The sequence below is a fragment of the Marmota monax genome, unplaced genomic scaffold (assembly GCF_021218885.2).
Source record: "Marmota monax isolate L192 unplaced genomic scaffold, Marmota_monax_Labrador192_F-V1.1 WCK01_AAM20220418_F8-fsc00209, whole genome shotgun sequence".
Classification (NCBI taxonomy): Eukaryota; Metazoa; Chordata; class Mammalia; order Rodentia; family Sciuridae; genus Marmota; species Marmota monax.
The window spans coordinates 735,997-761,355 of NW_026694493.1; the positions used below are offsets into that span (position 1 = coordinate 735,997).

General features: G+C 45.9%; 1 protein-coding gene across 1 annotated transcript in view; it reads left to right on the forward strand.

Moving 5' to 3' along the window:
* The window catches only part of Cacna1e (calcium voltage-gated channel subunit alpha1 E), a 443,649-nt gene that overhangs the window by 273,951 nt on the left and 144,339 nt on the right, over window positions 1-25,359 (forward strand). Inside the window, exon 9 of the mRNA XM_058571374.1 lies at window positions 24,122-24,225. Coding sequence (XP_058427357.1) covers window positions 24,122-24,225 — 104 coding nt within the window. The remainder of the gene's footprint in view (window positions 1-24,121; window positions 24,226-25,359) is intronic.

A 25,359-nucleotide genomic window follows, 5' to 3' on the forward strand; every position in this document is an offset into this window, starting at 1 on the left:
TAGGCACATGCTGAGCTAAAGACATGAATCTTAGCATGGACACAATTCGGTCCATAAGAGTGGGGAAAAACTCCCCCACACTTGATCCTCTTGTTGCTCTCGGCTCCTCTTCTCTGTAAGTCCGTTTATCCTTTGGATCTCCACAGTCTACTCTTGATCAGGAGTTTTTTCTAGGTACCTTCCAGCAGCAACCAGCCCCCCTCACAATTGGGATGTCTTGCAGTTAAAACATTTTCCAATTTCCTTTATTAAGCTAATTGGGGTGGAGAAGCCTTCCCAAATCAGGCATAGAAACTGGGGCACAATGATTACCAAGCCATTATCAGTCATGGTAAAATCATTTTACAACGTTCTCCCAGCCAGTTCCCACTTATTATGCAACCCCTCAGCTGAAATCTCCATCTCCAAGAAGCTCTCCCTAGCTAATGTGGTCCACAATGATATCTCCTTTTTCAAAAGCTCATGTAACACTTGGCATCTGTACTAATTGGTATTTGTTGTACTTTGAAATCTACTTTTATGTACACAACTAATAAGTTCCTTAAGCACAAGGCCCACACATTATCTAATTTTTGTCTGCTAGAGGTTAGAGGGTAGGCAAAGTAGTTTCTCACATGTTTATTGAATGGTTAAATGGTTAAGAATTTTATCTGAAGCAAGGGTATTTCTTTGGGTCCATAAATAAATTTCTGTTTAATCAAAGTGCTTAATAGATTTCATTGTACAGATTTTTGTGGATTATGAACTTTAAAAACTAATAAAATATATTTTAAATTAAAACAATATAAAACACTTCTCATCCATCTTGGCTGTGTGATACAAAACCAAGAATATGGATTCAGGCTAGACCTCTTCCTGCTCTGCCTCTCACATACTTTTGGGCCTTGAGGAGTTTCTCTCGGGATCTTTGCCATCTGCAAAGTGACAGGTAACAACTAGCATTCACTTTACATGCGTTTTTCAGTTATGGGCATGGTTGTTTGGAGAAGGATTCTAAAACCATATACATAATCTTCTGTGAAGATAATCGAGAATGACTAGTCATGCCAATGTGTATACAGAAGGGAGAACAGGTGGCATACAGAGAGATGCTCTCTGAGGTCATTCTAAACAATAAAGTTTGATGAAGTTATGATTCAGAGAAAGCTTTTCAGAAACTTGTGGGGCCTCTAGTTATCTCCAAGAACATTTGCTTTGCATTGCACTGTTGATAAGTAGGAGTGCTCATTAGCAGAGATTTCTGGTCAACCAAATGCTGTGACTTGATCTAAATTCAGGAAAACATGCCCAGAGTGTAGGCCTTCCATACATAAGTTTAATTGCATTGATGTAAAGTGTGCAATTAAGAGGGTAATGAGTGAGGTTGTCTCTCAGTGATGATTATGGGTAATTTTTATTTTCCTGTTTACGATTTTCTGTACTTTTCAAATGTTCACATACTACTTTTATAATTAGAAACAAGTTCTATAAAAAAGAATGATGAACACCCTACCATGGTAAAAGAACAGTGGAAAAACTTAAACTCATTCCAGTTCACTTCAGCAAACATTCATCCCTATCACTCAATACGTGGCTAGCATTACCATGTCATAGGTACTCTGCGGGGGTCACTGGTAACTATGATTCAAGTTGGAGAGCTTTTCACAGAAGAAAGCTATTGAACCAGGCCTTGTATTGAAATGGCACCTGTACCTTAAAAGATGTGACATGTTATCAAGGAATCTGACAGGTCAGGTTAAGGTGTGTGAGGGGTATAAAGCTCAGTGGACCAGACTCGGGTTGTTGTGCTCATGGCCTCCAGTTGGCAGAGAAAGTGAAATCACTGCAGGACTCTGAGTAGAAGAATGCTCTCAGATGAGCAGTGTGTTGCGAAGACTGATAGTGGCTGCAGAGGGCGCTGGAGGGGACTTCTCATGCAGCTCATAGTTCAGGATAAGGGAGCATTGTCTACACATTCTAGGGTTTTGAGAAAAAGACCTTCCAAGATGGCGGACATCTCTGCGAGTACAAGCTTCTCCCCCGTTCCCTTACTTATTACAAACTAGGGAGAGTAAGGTTTCAGTTGTGCTCTTAATGTGCTTTTCCAGTGGGTGAGGCTAAAGGTTACTAAACTCTTGGAATTGTGATACCTGACTTTTAGTGTCGTGCCTTCTTCACCCACCTCTGGTTTTTCTGTCTAACCTTCTCCCACCCCATGCTGTTGGCATTTAGTTAATATTCATTTTAGTATTATTGTAACATCATGACACAGTTTTTAATGTTGGTTAAGTTATATATTTTTTTGAAGAAGTCAAGAAGTTATTGAAGGCAATGAGGTGTTAGGATGGGCTGAACATCTCTCAAGTGACTGGCATGTTAGAAGCCTTTGCAAACTAAGTGAAAAACCTCAACTATCCCACCACACATGCCTGCATCTAGCTTCTGAGCTAGGAATGAGCATGGTGGGGTGTCAGGAACTTTTATCTTCTTAAATTCTTCAACATAACCTTGGGGACTAGGAAAAAAAAAGAACGCCTACTTGGGGATTATATGAGCTCAAGTGGGAGAGTAAATGTCCATAACATTTACAGAGTGGAAACTGACTGTATCTAAACAAGTACTTGGTACAACCAGATAATAATTCTATTTAAAAAAAAAAAAAAAACAAAAAAACCCTTCTCCCAGAATCTTATTGCTTGTGCTCTTCTTTGTAGTCTTATTGTCAGTTCAAAAATATGTCATATCTGGAGGATGTGAACTTAAAGTGTGAATGCTGTCACAGGAATCGTTTTTTTTTTTTAATCATAGAAAATTCTTTTAGGTGTGGTGGTGTTGTCAGAGAAAATTGGCTGCAGTCAGGGCTAAATGATAGTGATCATTACAAAACTCATCCAGAGTCTGAAAAATGAATATTGGGACTTCATCCTAGACTAGAAACCATTTGTCCCAGAGTGAAATATGGTGGTTGGAGAATGGCAGCCCAGCAACCCAGAAGTGTAGGTGGGCCTCTTTATGAACCAGGCATGTTCTTGAAATTTTGCATGTCAATCAGCTTTTTGTAAATGGGATCCTTTTCTTTTTTCTTTTTTTTTCCTCCTTCATTAACTTACCCTGTAATTTCAGCAATGTTTAACATTCACTCCTGATTGATCTTGAGTTGGCAGTTAACTGCTAACATTCAACTTTGGATTTTAGTGCTGCTTTCTCAATTTTCTTCTTTTTTTCCCCTTTGCGTTCTTTCCTTCAACAACTGCTTAAGGAGCAAATGCTGTGTGTCAGGCACACTAATAGGTGTTTGGAATATAAATGAGAATGTCAGGTAAATAATCACCATAGGAGGTGGCAATAGCAAGTCTTGGGAAGCAGGAGAAGCTGTGCTTACACAGAGCCCCCTGTCCAGGGAGGCAAGGGTCAGGCTTCCTGGGTGGGCGTTGCTTGGGTTGATGCCGAAGGATTCAGGGATGTGGGAGGGGCTGGCTTGGGGATGCCCACTGAAAGATGACTGGGACCAAAGGCTGGAAGGTCATGGTGGGACAGTTGACAGTCATTGCTTTGCCTTCTACATGCGACGATGTTTGCCATCGTTGGTTCCCTAATGGCTGAGGGGTATTGTTTCACTACTTTTCTGTGAAATACGCTTGTGGAGTTTCTATAGTAGGACTTGTCTTCCTTTAATCATAAGTTCAATCTATAAGATCAAAATACCAATATTCAGGAAGTAGGGCACACCCAAGAATATCAAGAGGGAGGTGAATGTGAGTAGTTTCATTCCCAGTGGGAGCTCTGATGTTTAACTTGGCTACTTTAATAAACAATTATATAGAAATTACAATTTTTTCTGTGGTATAGGACATCATCAGTATTATCAAGACAGTCGGTAGACTGAGACAAATGACCTGTAAAACAAAGTTCTGGAGTAAATACTGTGCAGAGAACCTTACAAATGTATAAGAAAAAGATAACTTTTGTCCATTTTACCATGTAGTTATGCAAGTAAGTAGTTCAAAGAAAAGGAAAAACAATGTCAAGATTCAGAAAAATTCTAGTTTAAGCTATAAATAGGACTGATTTTTGCCACCCTCCTCCCTTACAGTAGCTTGGCCAAGATCAGGAAGTAGATCAGTGGAATGCTACAGAGCTCTCTGGTGTGTCTATGTATTTTAATGAATTTTACTTGTGTGTTTTCCTGAAGGAACATTGATAGTGTCTTTTTTTAATTAAGAAAAGCAAGTTATGGAGTAATGCATGTCATGTGATCCCATTTTCCACAATAAGCAGCCTGACACTGGCCGTGGATTTGTCAATTTGTGCCTGGAGAAGGGCCAGAGGAATGCAGTGGCCACAAGCCTCCTCGTGGCAGGGTGGGAAGGAGGAAAGATGTGGGAAACTAAATGTTTTTTGAAACACATCTTTGTATTGTTGGACTGCTTTGTATTCCTCATACACATCACTTGTGTAACTTAAAAGTCTACAAATCAGAACCTAAGCAGGAGTTGGAATGCTTTTTTCTGCTACTGCCTGGCCATTGTTCGAGCCAGGGAGGAGCCCACGGCTTGCCAGGTGAGAGGGTCTCTTCACCTCCTCCCGGGGCTTTGTCACGGCACAGGACCAGGCAGGGTGCCCATCGCTTCCCCATACTTGCCTTAGCCTCTTAGGACCTAATATTCACTCATTCATCTGTCTCTTCCTTGGCTATTATTTTCAAGAAATGCATCTCTCCGCTGCCTACTGCAAGCCGGCTTTTGGCGTGTGCTGGCTCTGAGCCCCCGTCACTGCCCACATGGTGATTCTTCCGACTCTGACTTAATCCCTCTCAGACCAGGTGGGCCAGCGCCGTCTGGAACCGCCTGAAGGTGGCCAGAAGGCCTGATTGGCAGGAGCCCGGGTTGATGCCTCAGTGGGGCAGGGCTCTTTGGAGGCTTACTCTCCAAGAACAGACAGACCCGGGCTCACACTGCGTAATAGAAGAGCTTTCTCGGGCTCTGTGCCCAGGGCAGCAGTGCTGCCAGCCAGGTGCGTGATCCTCTGTTAATGAGGTGATTATACGTGTCCACTGCTGAGGTGTGTGCTGCTGGGTCTGGGCTGGTGTTGGAACCTTCCGGCTGGGAAGGGACTTCCTCTGCAAAGGGCTCTGATGCTCTAGGTCTCTGGAGTACTGCTTTTGGGAAAGTCGTGTAGAATTGCCACAAGACCTCGGGCTCTGTCCCTTTTCAAAACATCTTGTTTTGTTGCTTCGTTTTGTTAGCTGTGCTGTGTTGTTTCTAGTCTACCTGACGAGATCTTAAGCTGCCTGAGTTCAGGGGAGTCCCCTGATGATGGAGCATCCTGCTGGGATGGTGCCTGGAGTCCCTAGAGTTGCATTCCTAGATAGAGGGGCCATTGTCATACTATGGTTGGGCAGTAGTGGTGGACCTCCTGCCTAGTCCCTCAGCCAGACGATGTTCCTCTGTGTGACATGAACCCTGGATCAGCTGTGCAAAGAGGGAGGAGTTGGGTCCTCTGCTTCCATGGTCTAGGCCAGAAGGTCCCCTGTTCGATGTCCATCTTATTACCTCCCATTGCAAGCTGAGAGCAGAGTGCTGGGGGGCCTCCCTTTAGCTATTACTTCTGACTGATAGATCTTCAAGCCCTGGAGACAGCCTGCTCCCTGTGGATTTCCTAGGGCCCCTTGAATTCCCAGGGAGATCAGATTCACTTGAGGTTTCCAGTGGATCTCGAGACCTCACTAGAATTCAGATTTCAGGGGAATCTAGAATCTGGGCATTAAACTCGGGAGGCCAGTGTAAGTGATGATGTCTCCGGAGGGCCTGAGGGGAGAGTTCATCCCAGTGTAGCCTAAGGACGTGAGATTCCTCCTGAACTGAAGGATCCTATGCAGTGTTGCCAGTATGCATCCTTCAAGAGATGTCTTTTCTCAACCCCTCTGTGCCTGTAGCCTGCACCATGGTGGCCCAGAGGGATGGTGACAGGAGCTCAACTGCTTCTTTGCACTGAAAGCAATGTTTGTTCATTACCTCTTTTCTTGGGCACCTACATTTTCAGAGGAGTCGGTTATAGAGGGTATAGTGGAACTCCAAAATACAGGTTTGACAACAAGGGAACTGGCTTTCTGTATCAACTTAGAGGTGGGGCAGGGGGTGTAGAAGGGGCATCCTGCCAGGGATTGACCGTCCCTCAAAGGAGCTTATGCCACCCTCAAAGATATGCTGGTGGAGGGGGGGCAGATCAGCAACACCTGTGTCTACAGCCATAACCTTTGTTTAATATTGAATAATTAATTGTAACATAATGAGTAAAGGTAGCCCCTGTACAACCTATTTCCTGGTGTGATTTGCGTGGTTCACTTTTACACAGTTATGCTGTCAGGGACTTTATTTATGAATTTCCTTGTGGCCGGGCTTCTGTGTGCTCCAGTTATGAGCCACGTGTGTCAACATTGTGGAAATGAAATTTGTACCCCCTGGACCCATGCAGATTGATTTGATTCTGGAATGAATAGATATAGAGCCTGTACAAGTCGAATATGTTTTCAGAGCATCCTCTCTGCTGGGTGCCTGAAGGAAACATAAAGACATTCAGGACAGGGCCTTTCCTGGAAGAATGTACAGTCCAGCCAACAATTTTATAAGGCTTCCAGGCGTCTCTCACACAGCATCAGTCTTTTCAGTGTGAAGACTATTATTATTACTGTTTCCAATTACCCTTTATTGAGCACCCTCTAAGAAGTAGGTACTATCTTAGATTGGTTTCCTGGAAGTCCGCTTAGCCTCAGAGAAGGTGTGCAGAATGCTCATCAGAGAGTGTTTTGGGGAGATACTCTGGAGGAGGGGAGAAAGCTAAAGCTGAAGAACAGGGGAGGCTCACCCTGCCACCCCTAGCTGGATGACCCCTCAGAGGTGCCTCAAATAGAGGTCGGGGCCACTCCCAGTGAGCACAACTGGAGATGTGTGTCTGCCCTAAGGCCCAGCGCGGTGCCCCTGCACGCAGGTATTCTCGGTCATCCTCACCTGCGCTGATGCCGAGTGCTCTCCACATGCCATGCCTGAAGCTGAGTGTGTTCTTGGTGCCTTGTTTCAAATCCATACACTTCAGAAAGGAAGCCATTAAGGGATAGAAAAGTAAAATAGTTTGCCTAAAATTGCACTATTACATGGGTGACTGGGGGGTTAACTATCATACCATACCTGTCACTTAATCTTGGCAGTTCCTTTCCATGATAGTGATTGTGGTTCCCATTATACAAATTGAGAAACTGAAGCACTGAGAGATTAAATGACTTGTCCAATGTCTCAGAACTAATAAGAGGTGAGGCCGGGGTTTTCCTGTTAGACTGTGGCATCTCCCAGAGAGCTGTCCAGCGAAAGACATCTGCTTTTAACTGCAGAGGGCCTCACAGTGGTTGGATAGTTTATGGCCTACCAGTTCCCTCTCCTGTCCATCACTATGGACAGAATCTTGTCTTGGAGCATGGTCTTTGAAGTCCAGAAGACACGGTTTGAATCCTAACTTTGCATTTTAATACTTACATGCTTCTTGACTTCAATGAGCTGTTTCCCCATCTGTGAAATGGGGATAATGATGACCTCAGTGGGTCAACATGAGGATTAAAATGAATTGGATCTGAAATCTCTCAGCACATTCTTCCTGCTTCTCCCCCACCCATAAGGGTTCAAGGTTATACAAAGATGTTCTGAGGGCATGTACTCTAAGCACAACCACAGGTGATTAATTCAGCTTTCCCTCATTTACTTTCTTCTCTCGTGAGCAGAGAAAGTGAGACAGTCTTCCGTGCCGTTTGCTCAGAATTCTAACACTAGCCCGTTAGTCTAATCATAACATGGTTCTTTTTGGAAACAAACATAGAAACAGTAATTATATCTTACTCTTAATGTCTAATTGCCTGTGAACTCGCTTTGACTAAGTTTTTCCGTTGACCGTATGGAGCACTGTGTTTTGCTTATCTCGGTGTCCTCTGCACTCTGCAGCCCTGTCCCCTCTTTATTAGAGAAGCTTGTGAGTTGTATGTTCACTTGTGGGTGCCCTGAAGCCCCTGCCATTCCCAGCAAAGGGTGCCACGGAGGTGGGAACCTCTGTTCTCCTGCCAACGCCTTGGTCTTAAATCTTTTGAGTTCTGTTCCCACTCTCCTTCCCCCATAGGTCCCCCCAGCAGGCTCTGGAGTATCCCTGCCCTGGTCTCTGAAGCTGCCTGCCTGTGACCCATATGGATTCTCCCCCTTTCCTCTTAAGCAAGTCATTCTTTTTCATAGTCAAAAAGAGGCCACACCACTCTAGCCAGACTGCGTTAGGATTCGAGGAGGTGCTGAGGGCAACCTCAGTGCCTCTGCATGGACTCTCAGCCAGGTGTGTCTTCGTCACCTGTCCGGCTGAACAGCTCCCCGTTGCTCTCACAAGAAGCAGTGGCCTTCCTAGGGGTCCAGCCAGGGCCTAGGGTCCAGCTGGAGAGATGCTCACTCTTAAGCTTCCTTCTCCCTGTTTCGTTGCTGAAACTTAAATTTTCTGCAGGGCTCAGGCCTCAGCGTAGGTGTCTGGTGCCTGGTCATCCCTGGGGGGTGGGGGGGTAATGGTACCTGTTGCTATGGCAGCACCCAGCTGAGATGTGAACCCATCGCATTCCCAGGCAATTGCAAGATGAATCAATCTCCTCCTCACCCACTCCTCTTCTCCCTCTCCAGCTCTCCCCACACCTTCTGTCATCTTCCTTCTTCCCCACTCAACCTCAGGCTTTTTTTCCCCTCCTTTCTCAGATCATTCTCTCTCTCTCTCTCTCTCTCTCTCTCTCTCTCTCTCGTGATTACAACTGCATAGCAACTGAGGCTACTCAGACTTTTTTTTTTCTCTAGACCAGTGACTTCAGACCTTAGCAGGGGTCCCTCACATGGCTTCATCTTAGTGCGTTTGTTCCGCTTTAACAGAGTTCCACACAGTAGGTAATTTATAAAGAGCAGAGATTTGTTTCACATAGTTCTGGAGTTCTTGGGTTTCTTAGGAAACCCAAGAACAGGATGCTGGCATCTGGGGAGTGTCCAGTCTCTGCTCCCAAAATGTCACCTAGAATGTTGCATCTTTCAAAAGGAAAGAGTGCTGTGTCCTCACAGAGCAGATTGTGGAAGGGCAGGAAGGGGTGGACTTCTCCCATCAAGCCCTTTTATGATGACATTAATCCATTCATGAAGGCTCTGGTCTCATGACCTAAACACCTCCCAAAAGGCCCATGTCCCAGCTCTGTGGCATCAGGGCTAAGTTTCCAACACACAAGTTCTGAGGGATGTATGCACCCTGTAGCAGGCTTGTTAAAAGGCAGATTGCTGAGCTTCACCTAGGGTTTGGATCTGAAGGCTGCGTCGACACCCAAAACTGTGTTTCTAAAAAGGTCTCTATATTAGTCAGGCTTTTATCCCTTTATCAAGATACCTGACAAGAACAGTTTAGAGGAAGAAAAACTTACTTGGGGCTCACAGTTTCAGAGATTCGGTCTGTGGTCAGCAGACTCCATTGCTGTGGGCCCAAGGTGAGGCAGAAGGGTGTGGCAGAGGACAGCTGCTTAGCTCATGGCAGCTGGGAAGCAGAGTGAGTGAGGAGCAGGGACAAGATGTGACTCCCAAGGGTACACCCCCGGTCACCCACCTCCTCCAGCCACTCCCACCTGTCTATAGTTACCACCCAGTGATCACTGTCTTAATCCACTGCTTAGGTTACAGGTCTCGTGACCTGATCATTTCACTTCTGAACCCTCCAGCGTTGCCTGTGAGCTTTCTGGAGACGCCTCATATCCAAACCATAACAGTCCCAGAGAAGGAGGTCGTATTTGCTGAATTTGAATTAGTGGTGACATTTTTTTACATTTTGATTCTAAATGATAAGATTGATCCATTCATTTGAGAGATGTTTATGGAGTAACTATTCAGTGTCGAATACTGTTAGGTACTTGCTGCCTGGAGAAACATAAAACCCTGTCTTCCAAGAATTCACATTTGTATAGAAGACAGTAAATAAATCTATACTATGGTAAATATTATAATAACCTGCATATAAGATAATAGAAATGGACAACAGTGTCCTTGCTCGAAGCAAGTGTTTAGGTGAGATGGATATAATTAATGGTGATTCATTCATTCATTTTTTTTCCCTTTGCCAAAGGTTGACTACAGGAGACGGAGCTTATCCTGTTTAAACAATAATATTAAAATTTAATGCTTGTAGAACATTTACTTTGTTTCAGATACTGTGCCAAGTACAGAGTGTATTGGTAAAGAGTGCTGAGGTCAGACTGCCTGGGCTATAGCTCTGTCCTGTCTTCTCTGTGCAACTTTAGGCAAGTGACTCAACCATCCTGTGCCTGTTTGCCAACATGCTGTGCTTTCTGCTGCTTTTCCAAGGGGTGGCCCTCTCCTCTCTTCCAAGTATCACCACCCCATCCTTGAGGACTGTGTTATTCCCAAATCAGAGTTTTCCTGATCTTTGTCCAGGGCCCTGCAGGAATTGCAATCCCTGTTGTCTTTTCTGCCTCCCCCACACAGCTGTAACTGTGGCTCTGAGAAGGCAGAGTCCCCTGGCCTCATTCTAATCCTTCCCTGAGCTCATCAGAGATGAGGCTGATGGAGCCTTTCTTTTCCCGAGAGGATTAGGAGTTGTTCTTTGTGGCAAGATACACCTGGGAAGGGCTTATTAAATGATAATCCCTGATAACCCCCCTTAATCATCTACTAACTCTGCCTTCTTAGTGATGGAAAAATACCCTCTAGGTATCGAATTAACTGAGAAATCTCGCCACCTTCCTTTTCCTCCCTTCTGCTGCATCAGAATTCATCGGTGCCATGCATTGGGTTCCTGTTTATTCATTCAGCAAATGAACCGAGCACCTACTGAGTGCCAAGTTGGTTTCTGGGACAAATCAAACTGCTCTTGTCCTGGAGGGGTGTCCAGTCTTGCAGAAGAGGCCCATGTGCCAGTCTGCAGTGACCACTGATCAGAAGTAAAGTCCAGTGGGATTAAATGCAAGGTGCTGGGGCGGCGACCCCTGGAAGGCTTCCTAGGGAAGATAGTGTTCAAATAGGTTTAGGACGAGGCTCTTCAGGTGGAAAAGGCATTCCGGGCAGCTGGGCAGAGGAGCCAGAGTGCAGAGATAGAAAAGCACCAGATGGAGGGAATTACAGGAAGCTGGTGTAGTCACGTGACTTTGTATTTAGTGAGGCAGGTTAGGCTGGGGTCACCTCATGGGGTCTGGGCAAGAGCAGCCATAGCAGGGCAGAGACAGGGCAAGAAGTGTTGATGGGAAGTGACAACTGTCCACTGCTCTGAAGACCGAAGGCAATGGTGACTAGGAAGCTCTTGTCCCACTTTACTAGGTCTCCCTGGCAACAGAATTGCACAACTAACTGGGGAACTGACCGTGACGGTCTTCCAACCTTCTCAGACAGCCAGGGCAGAGAAGAAACCACAGTTAGGTGTGGACGTCAGACGGTGGTCAAAACCATCTGACACCTGGATTGGATTATTATAGGAAAGTGGTGGAACACTCTCCCCTGCTGGCCTCGCTGCTGTAAATACCTGCATCTGATGCTTTCCTCAAAGACGGTCCAAGTGAGAACCGACACTGCCACTTCTACTTCCACCTGCTGCCCCGGGGAAACGACCTATCGAGGGGAGAAAAGGCCAAGCCTCGTGGGGACTGTGGTTCTTCAGAACGCTAGCTGGGACATTGGGCCAGCCCCTTGGCCCTGCTGAGCTCGGGTTGTGTTCTTCTTTTAAACATGTAAGATTGCAGGGCCCCTCTTCTGTGTGTGGTTGTGAAGATGTGTGAGAGTCTGTGTGTGAGTCTGTGCATGGTAGGCACTTGGCTCAGGGCCCTACATAGAGTAGAAGCTTAACCGGTGGAAGCCAGGATTATTTTTCTCTCTCTGGTTACATGTAAACTCATGGTCGGTCACAGGAAAATCTTTAGGTAAACATATTTCAATCAGGTGGGCTTAGGACCTCCAGAAAGAGGTCCGACTAGGTCCTCACAGGAATGACCAGGAAAGTTGTGCAAAGACTGGCAAAAGTGAAAAGGAGTTGTTTCCAGAATTCCCAGTGGGGGCCTAGTGAAGGTTATTTTGTCCATGTTCTCATTCAACCTTGTTTCCCCAAGCTACTAGGAGTGCTCAGGGGGAATGAGCTGTGTGTGTCTTGGGGAAAGGCAAGGGCCAAGATGGATTTGTAGGAGGGCAGCCAGGAGTAGGATAGGATAAATCAAGAGGAGAGGAGGTTGGGAGGTGGAAGAACTGGAACCTGAAGGCTGGAGTCCAGGGGAGAGGCGGAAGAAGCAGGTGAGGAGAGCGGTCTGTGTGAGCAGGAACTGCAGCTGTTGTCTGATCTGTTGTCTGACGTCTTGAGCTGGCCGCTCAAGGGAGGAATTCCCCTTCAGTGTCTCTGACAGACGGTTGCCTGGCACAGGGGTCCCCTAAGTAACAGTTAGATGGCTCTTGGGAAGGTGGATAAGGCTACCTACAAGTAGAGGTGACCAGCCTGAGGACTCGAGTGTTCTTAAGGGCCCATGAGCAATGGGCAAGGAAGTGATCGTCTTCTGCACACCCGTAGCCCAGTGTGCTGTGAGAAACGGATCCAGTAGGACCATGTTGTACAACCTCACCCGTGTCCTCTTATGCATCTGATGATGAACAGGTTCGTAAGACTGGGCATTTCATTATGACCGCATCAGCATGGATGGAATTTACTGAGCATGTGCTCTACAGAGGCTGTGTTGGGTTCTGAGGAGACAGACTTCCAAGCTATGGATCCTGATTTTTTAAGCCGTTCTGATTGAGCAGGAGTGCTTCCTGTGGTCACAAAACAAACTGATTGTCTTGCGGCTTCTTCAGGAAACCATCCAGGCTAACCAGCCTTGCATAGTGTTCAATGCATGATCGTTAATGAAAGCAGGATGTTCAGTGATAAATTAATTCACCTTCTGCTCAGAATCCTTTGGGGAGGGAAAAATGAAAGCTGAGAAAAATGAGGCTTTTTTTCTTGAGCCTTCTCTCCTAGGCTGTGCTGAATATTTGAGTTTAGTTTAAGTGCACTTGCTATATGTCAACAGAGATGCCATTTTGCAGGTGATGTATTTATTTCCAGAGAAGGAAACCCATATAGGCTTTGAAGCCGAAGAATGCCAGCCAATTTATAATCTCCTATTAGTCAACAACATTATCGAGAATCTCCTATTTGTAGAGTAATAGCCCAAGTCGTGGTAGAGTGAACACAGAAATAAAAGACCCAGCTCTGTATCTGAGACGCACTCGGCCCTAATGGGAAGGGAGGGCCAATATGTAAAAGAGGCAGAACTCTTATAAAGAAGGTCTGGAAATAAGTGCAAATAAATGCCTAAGAGCAGCACTTAATGTTCTGTTTTTCTATTATTGGTGTTTATACTCAGACGTGGCGCTCTATGGATACCGAAGCCCTTGAGGGTTATTTTTCCTCTTATGTAGACTACACCAAAGTGTTGAATGAGTGTATGTGCTGCTATATGAGTGTGTCCTAATTCCTGGGGAGGGGGATTATGGAGCAGAGAAGAGGGATGGGCTTCAGGGAAGCCTTCAAGAGGCTGAGCAAAGCTGTGGTGTGAGAGGACCCCCTCCCCCCCAGTGTGGTGGAGTGAGGCCACAGGAAGGGGAGAAAGGAGGTGGAGGAACTCTTGGAGTGGCAAATATGAACACTGTCGTCATTCAGGATCCTCTGACTAGATCCTCATCTGTCTCCCTTGCTACTGCTGATAGTAGCCCTCTGTGGCCTTATCATTCCCATGTTTCCCCCTCCTTGGGCTAGCCTCCTCTGTCCATGGGCCAACACAAATCTTCCTCTTTCAAGGGCAGGTAAAACACAGCCCCAGGAAGTCTTGTCTGACAAACCCTATCTTTTAAAATTCTTGTGTTGGAGATTGAACTCAGAACTTAACCACTGAACTACACTTTCAGCCCTTTACTTGGAGACAGGGTCTTGCTAAGATGCCCAGGGTTGGCCTTGAACTTGGGACTCTTCTGCCTCAGTCTCCTGAGTAGTGGGAATTACAAGGGTGCGTTGTCCTGCCCAGCTTTGCCCCTATCTTCAAGTCACAGTATTTAAAGGTCTGACCTTCATTGTCTTAACCTTCAGAAGAAGTTTCTCAAACAGGGTCTTCAGGTAATTTCCAAAGGAGGTTGTGAAGCAAGACTGATTACATACAAAACAATGACAGGAAAGGGGCCATATATAATTAAGTACTAAACAGAGTAGGTAGAAAAGCATTTTGAGGAGTGCACTGGAAGTCAGAAGTTCTTCAATCAAGTTCTGCTCTGTAACCAAATAGAGTACTTTGGGGCAGTCACGTCACTCTTAGCCTCCATTCTTCATCCATAAAATGGAGAGCTTGTGTGAGAGGCCGATTCCATTCACCTCTGTTATCTGTAAGATGATTAAGGTTATCAGACCGAATGGAAAATTGATTGTTTTATCAGAATGTGGAGACCGCTGGAAAAGCACTAAGTCGGTAACCAGAAGGGCTGATCCCTGCTGACCATAGGACAGGGTGGAGGGACAGCAAAGGACCGATTGAAAACCTCTTATTCTGGTATTATCCAGCATATTCTTTCTGAAACAGGAAGGACCTTGCACAGAGTATTCACAGTACAGGTTATATTGTGTCTCCTGTGTCCTTTGCCCCTCTGAGACCTCCCCATTGCTGCTATGGGTTCCTTTTTGGGGCTCAGGCCTCTTTCAGAAGTACAGTCTGTCTCTCATCAGCAGGCCCCGTGGAAGGGGTGAAGGGATGATGTGCTTTACATTGATCATGGTGTGGATTTCCTCTGGTGCCCTCTATTTGCCTGCATTCACTGTCCTACGTGCCCTGGTGGTGGGTGGTGTCAGAGCAACACACTGAGCTGAGACATAGCACACTTGCCTTTTCCCAGGGCAATGTAGCATCATAGCCCGACGACTCAGACCAGGGCCAGCTGCCTCTGTCCTGCCCCCCGGGGGCCCTAGAAATATCTAATTCTCCAATCTTTGGGCTATAGTTGCAAGAAAATTCTTTTAAATTTTTTTCCCATTCTTTGTTTTTAATAAAACCATAAACAATAGTTATGGACTAGTCAGCTTTTTGTTATTATAATTAAAACACCTGACGAGCAACCTAGGGGAGGAAAGTTTATTTTGGCTCATGGTTTTTGTTTCAAGAGGTTCAGCCCATAGTCGGCAGACTCCATTGCTGTGGCCTCGAGGTGAGGAAAACATCATGGTGGAAGAGTGTGGCTGGCAAAAGCAGCTCGGCTTGTAAGCAGAGAGAGAGTGAACAAGGCACGAGGGATTCAAATATAGACCCCAAGGGCACAGCCCCAGTGACCACTTCCTCCAGCAATACCCTAGCTGCCTGCAGTTACCACAGAGCTCAGTGGTTCTTCCAAATTATCCATCTGTCAAATGGATTAATCCATGACTGGTTACAGCTCTCATAATCTGATTACTTCCTCTCTGAAAATTCCTGCATTGCCACATGACCTTTCCAGGGGACATTTCGTGCCCAAGCCTGAACAGCTACTCTATAAAAGTTGCACAGTAGAAAAACAGAATTTAAAACCACGCATGTCTAACCCTCCACATTATCAATGTTAACGTTTTTCACTGTTTTGACTAAAACGGGATTTCTCTTAAAATTCACACATAGCCCAGAACTATTTGAAAAAACTTATTTTGGAAAAAAAAAAATTTGTAACTTTTTTAAATGGAAAATTTCAAGCATACACAAAAGTAAAGAGAATGAACTATCGAACCCCAATGTAACCCAGATCTAGCTTCAGCAGTTACAAGACCTGCTTTAAAGGATGTGCCCAAAGCCCCTTCCTTTTAGGCTTCTAGACCAGAGTTTTGAAAGGGAAGAGACAGGTTAAAAATCACATGATATCAATATTAGAATTATTAGGAAGTAACCAAAAAGATGTGTGGCAAGGCCCTGAGCCATGTGGGTTTTGTGGCTCTCACCTGCATGGACATGGGCATGGTGGCCTTCATAGGACTATATGGCATCCTTTACCCTCCCTTGGTTTGAAATTGATCCTCAAGTTGTCTTCCCAAAAATGTGGATGGATTTCCACCAAAACATCTGTACCTGTCTGCCCAGCATCAATGATACCCTTGCAGCAGGTAGTTATTGGTTAAAGGTTACCAATGGCCCAAGCCCCATCAATAGGGGCTGCTTGCCCATGAAGTAGAGTCGGGCTCCCAGGCCAGGAGCTTCTGACCCTGATCTACTCTATTGTGGCTGTAGATGGGACAGGGAATGCTCTTTTTCTCTGCTGTTTTGCCAAACTGGCTTACTTAGATTTTTCCCACTGGAGAAAGTGAGACCCCAAAGGGAAGGATAGAGGAATGTCCAAATAGTAAATTACTTCTCAAGGTCCTTTGGACCTTAACTAAGGTACTTACTTATTCCCAGTCAGAATCACAGCCCAGCTCCTTGGGGGAGAAGGTGGCTGCAAGTCCGGGGACTTAGAACAATCAGACTGTGCAGACCCTTAATTACTTAAAAGGGCCCCTGGCTAAGCCAGATGCTGCCTTGGAGTTTGCTTATAGAGGGAGACTTGGCATGTTTATTAAATATGCTCGGGGATCCGAGACATAATGAAATGCCTTGCCTCCTGGGAGTGACAGGCTCAGCTCCTGGATGGGGGCAGCAGGTGCTTATGCTTCACTTAGAGCTCTGTCCTCATGTTTCCACCTGCTCCTCGTCCTCCTTTCTGGGGGCTGCAAAGAGAGCTCTTGTTTTCCAGTGGCAAGATCCTGCTGTTGGGTTTCTTAATTGTCTTTTATGCTCTCCTAGAAGGTGGTAATAGAATGGGTGGAATTGCTTTTTAGAGTCCTGGGACTAAAGGAGGTATCGAGAGTCCAAGGCTCTCGAGCAGTTGACCCACTGTGGTTCTAGATTGTGGCCCCAGGCCTGCCAATAATTTGCCCATATGCTCAGGGAAGTCACTTTGCTTTTCTGGACCTCAGTTTTCCTGTTCCATCAAATCACGGTTTGGAGGATGTGTTCTCTATTAGGAGAACCACACTCTCCTAAGAGTATGGCTGCAGTTCTTGGTGTGCAGGAAGTGAAGTTGAACGGTCCGTAGGTTTATCAATCGGGATCCACAATATCCAATAATTGGTAGGATGCATTGCACATTGTGTGATCTTCCCAAAATGTGGGTGTGTTCAGAGGAGCTCAGTGGCTCTGCCCTTAGAAACGCCATTCAACTGATGTGACTCGGGCAGGTTGCCCTCAGCCTGGTAAGGTTGGCCAAAGCCCTGGTGAAGATGGAATAGACTGCCTGAAGTCAGATTCTTAGAAATTCTGCAATGGGAGATTCTTGTGGTAGTGACTTAATGAGTGACTGCTGCTGGGGGGACATGTAAGGGTGTGATGGAAGCAAGCGAGAACAGGGTAAAAACTAGGCAAAGATGTGTTTTTAGAAGTTCTTATGTCAGCTTGATCTCGGAGGTGGCTCCATAGTGTGAACTACAGCACAGGCTGAGATGTTTTCCCGTCCAGAGTGAAAGGGGCTGGGTCATTGATAACCTTGCAGTAGGTAGTTATCCGTTACAGGTCCCTCCCCTGTCACCATAGGCAGGCATAAAATCTCAGGTGGCACTGATCTGTCAGCCAGCCAGGGACGGACATCTGAGAAGGGAGCAGGTGTGAGCCATTAGCAGTCAACCAGCATAGCAGATGGAGGATGGGTGCCTTGTAGGTAAAGGGGACCTGGGTGGGACCACCACAGAATCTGCCACATTCAGGCTGGTAAAAGCTGGACAGGGAGGAGGGAGGGGACTGTTCTAATGTCCGAGTTCCTGTGGGTGGTTCAGCATATGAAGGGAGGCTTCCCAGTGAGAATGAACTAACTGATGGTTATAGAAGTCAGGATGACGTTATATTTGGGGAGGGGCAGACGGTGCCTAGGAAGGGCCCAAGTGAGGCCCAGTTATTTAAACTTTCAGAAAATCTATCCAAGAGTTCCCTTGACACTTAGGTGTTTTAGAATTATGTCTGCGCGAGACTTTGTTGAGCTACTATTTCAGGGCAGTGGCCGCTCATCCAAAGAGGGTGGCCGCCTCTTCCTCCTCATTCTTCTGCTTCCTGGCACTTCAGTCTCAACCTCCCCCCACCTTCTTCCACCTGCATCATAAATTTTCCCTACCTTTCTGGCCTCTGAATCCTGTGATTCTTTCCTTTGAAAGCTTCAGTAGGTCCTTTCCTGCCCTCCTAGAACACAGCAGATCCCCGCCTCTGAGCCCTGTGGTCCCCTCCTAGCACTGACCACAGTTTAACATTACACATATATTTGTGTGCTCAGCTGTTTCATGTGTGTCTCCCCCATTATGAGTTTCAGCCAGAACTGAGGCTGTAATTGCTCATCAATTACCCTAAACACCTCCAAGAGAATCTGTCCCATAAGCTGAGCATGGTGGCACAAACCTATAATCCTAGCAACCTGGGAGGCTGAGGCAAGAGGATCATAAGTTTGAGGTTGAACCTCAGCAAATTAGCAAGACACTGTCCCAAAATCAAAAATAAGGAGGACAGGAGATGTAGTTCAATGGCAAAACTCCCCTGGGTTCAATCCCTAGTATTAAGAAAAAATAAATAGAAATAAAACTCAAACAAAACTGTCCCATATTAGGTAGTCCATGGATTTGTGGGATTAACCATGAAATCTCAGCTCTGAACTATGGAATCCAAGTCACTGATTGGCTAGGAACTCGCTGTTCTCTGAATGTTCCTCTGCCTGGGTCTGGTCAGCAGGGACTTTGGACAGATGCTTTTGCTGAGATGAATGGCCTGACCTTTTTGGTAGCAGAGAATGGCTACTCCTACCATCTCCCCACCTGCGCTCTATTCATAATTGTTGAAGTCAAAGATCCTCTCCTTGAAATGGAGCCCGAGGCCAGCAGTTCTCAGTCAGAAGCTATTGTGCATTCCCCACCCCACCCCAGTCTGACTTTTGGAAATTCTAGATTCATTTTTGGTAGTCACAGCTGGTGGAGGAGGGATCTTGCTGACATCTACTGGGTAGGGGCCAGAGATGCAGCTACTAATGCCCAGCCTAGGGCAGCCATGCGACAAAGAATTATCTGGTCCCCAGTGGAAGTTGCATTGCAGTTGAAGAAACCCTGCTGTAGGCTCGCCCGGGTCCTCCAGCTGGCGCTGCCTCAGCCAGGGAAGCAGATGTGCCCCAGAAACCCTTGGTCTCTAAACAGACCTTGGGATCAGTGTTGTCCTTCCTAGTCTTACATACGTGGCCTCCCTGCTTGGTCAGAGAGTTCATCTTCCCTAATCAGAGCTGCTGGGTGAAGGGGAAACACATCTGAAGGGCCCTTCACCACATTTTTCTTGGATCTCTGTGGAACCCACTTAGAGACCTATTTCCAAAGGTGGGGATCTGGGGATCTGGTCCTGCCTGTGCAAACTCGGGCCAGGATTCCTATGGGGCCCCCTTTCCTTGCTCTCCCCATCCCCATCTTTCTCTCCAGTCTTGCTCCTCCCACCCCACCCCCAAAGATTAATGTGATAATTGCCGTGTGTGCCTGTTTACGCAGGGAGTGGGTGAGCTCACACCCTCAATCAGGCAGGTTCCCAAAGAAACGCATTCCCACGATGTCAGGGCTGGTGCCCGCCGAGCACTCCTGTGCAGGTGGGCTCCCACCCCCGAACCGCTTTCTGTCTGTCATCACCCTCCTGTGAACATGTGCATGTGTGTGTCACTCAGGGAAGCGGCAGGTGAGAAGGAGGGAGTGCAGCCGGCCTGCCAGTCTAGGGGAAGGTATTGTGGATGGGAGGGGCATCAACTCCTTAAACCAGAGGACCCTGACCCAAAGTACGTCTCTGTAATATCTGACATGTAGGCAGGTTAGTCGGGGTGCTCCAGAGAAGCAGAACCTATAGCACGTATCAGAAGGGATTTGTCACAAGAATTGGTGCATATAATCACCAAGGCTGAGAAATTTCACAAGAGTCATCTGTCTATCGGGTGTTTTAGTCGGCTTTTTTTGCCGTTGTGACCCAAAACCCAACAAAAACGGATTAGGAGGAAAGGTTTATTTAGGGGCCACGTTTTCAGAGGTCTCAGTCCACAGTTGACTGACTCTGGGCTCAAAATAGGCAGAACATCATGGTGGAAAGGAGTGGAGGAGGAAAACAGCTCAGAACGTGACACTCGGGAAGCAGAGGGCTCTCCTCACCACAGAGGAAATATAAACCTCAAAGGCATGTACCCAGTGACCCCCCTCCTCCAGCCACACCCTACCTGCCTACCCAGTTAATCCCTATCAGTGGATTATTACATTGATTGGGTTATGGGAGCCTTCACCTAATCATTTCACCTCTAAACTTTCTCTTATTGTCTCCCACATGAGCTTTTGGGGGACATCTTATATCTAAACCATAACATTGAAGAACAAGACGAGCCAGTAGCTGGCTCAATCCAGTCTGGAGCCTTAGAACTAAGGAAGCTGATGGTGTAGACCCTAGTCCAAGGCCAAAGGCCCAAGCATCCTTGGGGGCAACTGGGTGCAGAGTTCAAGTTTAGTTCAGACCAGGACTTCTGATACCCAAAGGCAGGAGGAACAGGATGTCCTCCTCGGGGGTTCAGGAAGAGATCGTGAGTGTGCACATGAGCAGACAAATACACAAGTCCCTTTATTTCTACCTTTTCATTTTCTATCCAAGGCCCCAGCCAATTAGAGGGATCCTGTCCACATTAGGAGTAGGTCTTCCCCACTGAGTACCCCGACCCACAGGCCATTCTTCTCTGGGACATCTTGATGGACACACCATCTTGAGGGATGCTTCACCATCCCTCAATCTAAAGTTAACCATTGCAATAGTCGCTCCATGAATGGTGTGGAAGGAGGCAGCTGGCAGTCTCTGTGCCAACATTCTTCGTAGGGAGGGCCTTATTTATGCTTAGCAATTCTACAATAGAGGTCTGAGTGGCAGAGGTTCCCCTGTGAGATTCTCTGGGGTCAGAATCCAAGAGAAAGTGGTTTGGAAACGGCATGGGGGAGTCCTCAGCTAGGCTGTCCCATGTTCTCGCAGGAAGAATTGCAGGGGAAAATAAAATGCAAGGATCCTATACCAAAGAGGCTTGTGAGCTTTGTAACTCTATCTCCCTTTCATTCTCTGCTGCTTCTGTGACAGTCTCTTATTCAAGTACTGCTCCCTTCCTCTTCCTGTGAGACAGACATGTGTGCATACCACCAGAGACAACAGTCACCACTCTGCCATGGCGCCCGCAGTGTCCCCCCCACTCCACTTCTCATGGTATCAGGACACTTGTTGCCTTGAGTTTTTGATTGCTTCTTTTTTAATCCCAAGATGATTGAGTCGATGTCTCTCCTACACTGGACAGTTTTAAGGTTTTAATAATGATGAATCAGAAGGAGATGGAAGCCCTAATTAACATCAGACGAACCTCCATTTTGGAGGAGAGAAGCACAAGTTCTTCACTTGCCCACTTCCTGCTGAGGGTTTCCCCCCCCTCCCGGGATGTGTCACTAACCCGAGGAGCAGCATGTGAGGGGAGGGGAAGTCACCTGGTGGGGAAGGGAGTGAGAGGAGACGGAGCTGGGTGTGGAGAGGGTGCGGCAAGTCTATTAAAAGGTTTGTGAATAATCTAGAGAAGCTGTCAAGCTGCTTTCTCCGGAGGAACCTTTAAGCTGTCAGTCATCTTTCATAACCTCCAGGGCATGGCGCTACTGGGGCTGGTGTCTTCCGGACTCTTTCTTCTTCTTCCCCTTCTCCGGCCCCCCCCCGTTCCCCCCCATCTAGGAGGCTCCAGGGCTTTGGTGCAGGACATTTGTAGCAATTCAGGAGAATTCCATGGTTGGATAGGTGTATCCAGAATGAATTTGCATTGGGTTATTTTTGACAAGAGAATCATCTTATTAGAAATGTGGTCATTTATTGACCAATTGAGCATCTGAGTGTGCCAAACCCTTTGTCAGCAGCCAGACAGAAACTGGAGTAAATAGTTAAGGTGTCTACTTTGACATGGATTAAAGCAAACCCAAATCATTCTCATAAAACGCTGTTAAAAAGACCCTGTTGGTCATCGGCATTTTCTAGAAGAATTGAGAAGCACATTCCAGAATGTGGGCCGGTGAGGGGAGTCTGTTCATCCCTACATTTCATACCAGGTGTTTCCCAATGTATTAATAGGCTTTCTTTGAGAAAGAAGGTTCTACAATCAAGGAAGTTTATGAAATATCATAATAAAGTAAATCATGTTCCTTTTTCTGCAGGTCCTCTCATAGGCTGGGAGGCATATGTAATTGGCCGTGTTTTCCAGGTTTCTCTGGTTGCTGAAGCCCATTTTCCATAGCGCACAATGCTACCGGTTAGATTACAGCAATGAGAAGGACACCATCTTGGACATACTTCTCTCCACCCAAGTGAGGTTGCTCTGAGCTAGCCTCAGACCATGGCTCTGTTACCTCTGAGACGAGAGACAACTTCTTGTCACAATTTTGTCATTGTCATTTTTTGTCACTGCAGATAATGAGTAAGATTTATGGGTAGCTGAGCCCCGATCCAGGTGCTAGGCAAAGACTCAGTCTTTGCTATCTAATAACACTAAATAGGAGGCTGGCAAAACCAGAGAGTGAATGAAACCTGTTAATCTGGAGCCCCCTGGTGAAGCATTGGAACTAACTGGTCTTTATAGAATGTCTGGTTTATGATCATGAACACAGAGCTACCTATGCAAGGATTATTCAATTCGTTTTGATGCTCACAGGAAGGCCAATGTTTCAGCTATCTCAGAAAAACTAGGTTTCCATGTCCATTAAAACTCTTGTGACTCTTGACATCTAGTTCTGCCTCTTCTGGTAGTCGGGAACTGTTTTCCTGAGGTCTGGCTTATGTCTTCCTGCTTGTATTGAGCAGAGCTGCCTAAACCAAAGAGAGATCTTAGCCACTGAAACTGACAGGTCTTTGTTCCATCCAATTCAGAAAGTGTTTTAATGTTTAATTTTGAGTCTATTTCAGTTGTAATCATCTCTCTGAGCAGTTCTGAGTGCCAGAGAAATTTTGAGTTCTAGTCTTAATTTTACTTAAGTAGGATGTGAGTTTTGACTTTGATGACTTTGATCCCCCCAGTGAATTGGGAATTAAATACGTGTTGTTTCAAATGGGTATTAAATTTTGTGTAAGAGGAGTTGGGAGTTGGGTGGCGATTTCAAAACTCTGCACATGTGAAATACATTTCAGGAAGACTACTTGAAAAGACTTGGTGTGTGAGAGTCAAGACAGCCAAAGGCACATACGTTGGAGAAGACTTTTCAACATAGTCCCATGTTCTAGTTCAAGGGTCTAATAAAACATACTGTCAACATATGAGACATCTGCAATGGTTGCTGCTTTTGGACAGATGTTTGGTAGAACTCTTAATTCTTAGTCATTCTGGGGCTTTTATTCCAACTTATGGTACAAGTATCCAAAATATAGATTTTGATGCATTTTTTCACTTCCCTGTGCGTTAATACAAGAGAAAGAGAATGATCTCCATTCGATTCTAGTGTGTTCCTTGTTCTGTCCAGAGCCTTGCTGGGGCCAGACCTGGACCAGCTCTGCACTATGGTGGAAGGAGAGTCAAAGCCCAGGTCAAGGGCTGAGCAAGATGTGGATGGCCCTGATTTTTTCTAAGCAGCCCCATCAAACACTTCACCAGCATTCACAGAATAGTGATGGGCACAGCCTGCCTTTGTCTTTTGGAGAATTTGTTTCTTGGAGAGAGCAAAGGCTTAGAGCTCATGTCACCCAGCACCATCATACCAGTTAGTTTTTGCATGACCTTGGAAAGGTACTTGGCTTCTCTGCATTCCATCTTCTCATGTGAAGGAAGGGTGTTGGAATGTTCCCACATGGAAGTTATGGGGAGGCTGATGCCGTGTCCCCACTATGTACATGGCAGAGGACAGATGGACTGACAGTAAAGCCAGGTTGGGAGTGCAGGGAGGCAGTATGTACCTGCTGCACTGTCTGACACACAATCCTGTGTATGAAGCTGCAGGAATATTGGCCTTGCCTCTGACAGATGGCCTGAAGTATTAAGGAACCATTTTTTTTTTCTTTCAGACCAATGATGCCTTAGGAGCCACCTGGAATTGGCTGTACTTCATCCCTCTCATCATCATCGGATCCTTCTTTGTCCTCAACCTAGTCCTGGGAGTACTTTCTGGGTAAGCCAGATGTTTTTCTGTTTTTTTGCTAACTGGAAACTAATGCCTCCTGACTCATGACAGATTCATTCATTTAACCTTCATTTAGAAGACACTTACTGAGCAGTCCCTTTGTGCCAACTGCTGTTCTAGATGCTGGAGATGCACTACTGAACCATCGTTCTAATCACCTTTATTATTCTTAGGAGTTAAAATCTTTGCATCAGGTACAATACTGAACATGGTGATTGGCGAGAGTTCATTTATCCATTCGTCTTTTTACTTGGCAATTCTATGTCAAATAGTGTGCTGGTTGTCAGGAATACAAAATCGAAAAGATGCAGGTTTAATCCTCAAATGATTCTTACGCTGCAGTGTATATTGTACATCAAATCCCACAATTGTGACTTGAATTCACTTATCAGTTTGCAAGTACTCAATGTCCAATACCGTGGTCTGTATTACAAGGAGCACATAAAGTACAAGGTATGGTCCCCCCCACACCTGCTCTGCTTGAGAAGCATGTTTTGCTGGGATAACAACACAAATGCTTGCAACTGAAATGGGAGAATTTTACTAATATTGGATATAATTACTTAGTGGGGGGAAAGGACAAATCTATACCATTGGAAATCATTGAGGTTGGTTTCAAGAAGCATATAAAATGCCTCTTAGGATAACATGGAATACGTGGGAGTGAACATCCCAAGAATGGGAATACCACACCCTAAGCAAAGATGAAGAAATGGGGGACATGTCCTGGAGGGTAGAGGGGTCATGGCATGACATCTTAGGATGCCTAAGAGTCGAGGAATGTTTTAGAGGGCCTTATATTACTCAGCAAAACTGGACTCAATTTGTCAGAGTGGCATTAAGTTCTTCCAATGACAACTTATAAGGTGGTACTTCAATGTGAGCATGGCGGACTGAACCAAGCTGGTCATTCCTTGAAACTCCACTAACACAGGAAATCCATATTAAGAGGTACCTAAGGGCAAAGCCAGTAAGAAGAATCACAGCAGATGAGAGATGTGTGATGACTTTTAAAGCTAAGGGGTGAATGGTAACTGAGGTAGTTGGAAAGCTGAGGTTTAATGTGTACAGTGGGGAATGCCCATAAAAAAATAAAATTAATTGTTGAGGGCCCAAGAAAGC